At 38.5% G+C, this 1861-nt stretch overlaps 1 protein-coding gene across 1 annotated transcript; it reads left to right on the top strand.

Moving 5' to 3' along the window:
- The first annotated feature begins 743 nt into the window (after positions 1-743).
- On the top strand, positions 744-1576 carry LOC131043802 (early light-induced protein 1, chloroplastic-like). Its single transcript, XM_059210577.1, has 3 exons — positions 744-875; positions 917-997; positions 1081-1576. The coding sequence occupies exons 1-3, from the start codon at positions 744-746 to the stop codon at positions 1390-1392; spliced, it is 525 nt and encodes a 174-aa protein (XP_059066560.1). The 3' UTR covers positions 1393-1576.
- Positions 1577-1861: the final 285 nt, after the last annotated feature.

The following is a 1861-nucleotide window of genomic DNA, read 5'->3' as shown; positions in this document are numbered from 1 at the left end:
ATTATTTACTCATGATAATTATTGATCAAATTCTACATTTAATTAATTTTTTTCTTTTAATTTTGATCCTACGAGATTATAAAAATATGCATCTTGAAGAATATATCATTACCAACCTTTCTCATTCAAAAGGAGATCCATAAAACAACTGAAAAAAAAGAGTAAAAAATAAACTTCACCTATTCACGTTGGGAAGGAAACTAATATGTGGAAGCTTCACCTATTCACGTTGGGGAGGCTACTAATATGGGGAAGCTTCACCTATTGAACGGTGACTATGACAGAGCGCGTGTTTTAATCAACTTCCCAGAAAAAAAATTCGCAAAAAACATCTCAAATTTTTGTCTGAATAACAACTCATATTCCCAAAATATCTTTCTAAACTCGTTCCCCTGAAACACTGTAGGACTAAGCAAGGTTTCAAAATAATATCAAAACTGAAACTCGAGTGAGCGATGTCCACCTTTGAGTGGACGAAAAATTTGTAGAATCTTCACATTGAGGAGGAGAGTAATGTGTGGAAACTTCATCTAAACAAATTTGCGGGATATTTACAAGCCACGTTTGTAAACTCACGTCATTCGCTTCCCTGATTCGGTCCATTTTACACCACCAAATTCGATCCTTCCCAAGCTATAAAACCAACAACGAGTCCTCAAGGAGATATTCTAAGTATCAATCATTCTTAAGCAACTCAAAAGGAAAGTACTCGCACAGAATTCATCTTTTCTTAGCGCTCATCGATGGCGGCCATGGCTTCAATGATGATGAAAGCACCCGGAGCCCTTAACTGCGGGGCAGTCAAAACGAATAGTGTGGGTCATATCAGTAGATTGCCCAACAGTAGCCTCCAAGTCAAGTGCATGGCTGCAAAGGTTTGCTATTTTGCTCTTTATTCTTAAAAAGCTTTGGCTAATGCGTTTTATTTTGCTACGTGGATCAGGATCCAAAGGAAACGTCCTCTACTGAAGGCGTTTCTCCTTCAATCTCTACCAAGGTAAGAAACGCTCTAGATGCCCAATTTATAGTTTATTTATATAATGTGGACAATTTATCTGATATAGGAAATATGGAATCCAGGTGAGCACGAAATTTGGCGACCTGTTTGCGTTCTCAGGGCCTGCGCCGGAGATCATCAATGGAAGGGCGGCTATGTTGGGGTTCGTGTCGGCCATTGCAGTGGAGGTGGCCAGCGGAAAGGATTTGCTGTCGCAATTGAATAGTGGAGGACTGTCGTGGTTTGCGTTAACTGCAGGATTAATGACGGTGGGGACACTGGTGCCCCTGTTCAATGGAATATCGAGGGAGAGCACGTCGCAACCAATATTTTCATCCAGAAATGTGGAATGGGCGCTTTGCTATGCTCGGCCTCCTCGCATTGGCTTTCACTGAATACGTCAAGGGTGGACCGCTTGTATAAACACCTTAATATCTATTTCTATTCAAGCACAAGCTCCAGTATTGGAAGCTCTCACATGGCATTCCATGTTCCAGTGGAATTTTCTTGTACCGTTTAGCATGTCATACAGTTCAATGGTACAAAACCTTGTAAAAATATTCAATCTTATACTATAAAGAAAGTTTGAGTTCAACGACTAGGGCACTTTAGTATTTTTTGAAAGCTTGTTAAACAACAAATGCAATAAGATTTCTTAGCGTTTAAATACTCTTATACATTTCAAATATGTTCATAATAATTCAAATCAGTGCAAGAATTTAAATATCTGGTGAACTGGAAGATTTCTCATTGGTCTACCAATTTATGTAGATGTTCAGTCTTATCATACATCTATTAGTTTTACCCATGCATCAATTCATTAATACCTTCATTTTACAATTCTTGTGGCCTAAGTTATTTTGA

Source organism: Cryptomeria japonica, chromosome 8, assembly GCF_030272615.1.
Source record: "Cryptomeria japonica chromosome 8, Sugi_1.0, whole genome shotgun sequence".
Lineage (NCBI taxonomy): Eukaryota > Viridiplantae > Streptophyta > Pinopsida > Cupressales > Cupressaceae > Cryptomeria > Cryptomeria japonica.
Note: the sequence above shows the minus strand (reverse complement) of the source record. Positions and strands in the feature narration are given on the sequence as shown.

Bases quoted from the DNA above. Each gene is read 5' to 3' on its own strand.
- LOC131043802 (XM_059210577.1), top strand. From the start codon at position 744: ATGGCGGCCATGGCTTCAATGATGATGAAAGCACCCGGAGCCCTTAAC. The intron at 876-916 runs GTTTGCTATTTT...AGCTTTGGCTAA, and splicing joins TCAAGTGCATGGCTGCAAAG to TGCGTTTTATTTTGCTACGT. The intron at 998-1,080 runs GTAAGAAACGCT...TATGGAATCCAG, and splicing joins CTCCTTCAATCTCTACCAAG to GTGAGCACGAAATTTGGCGA.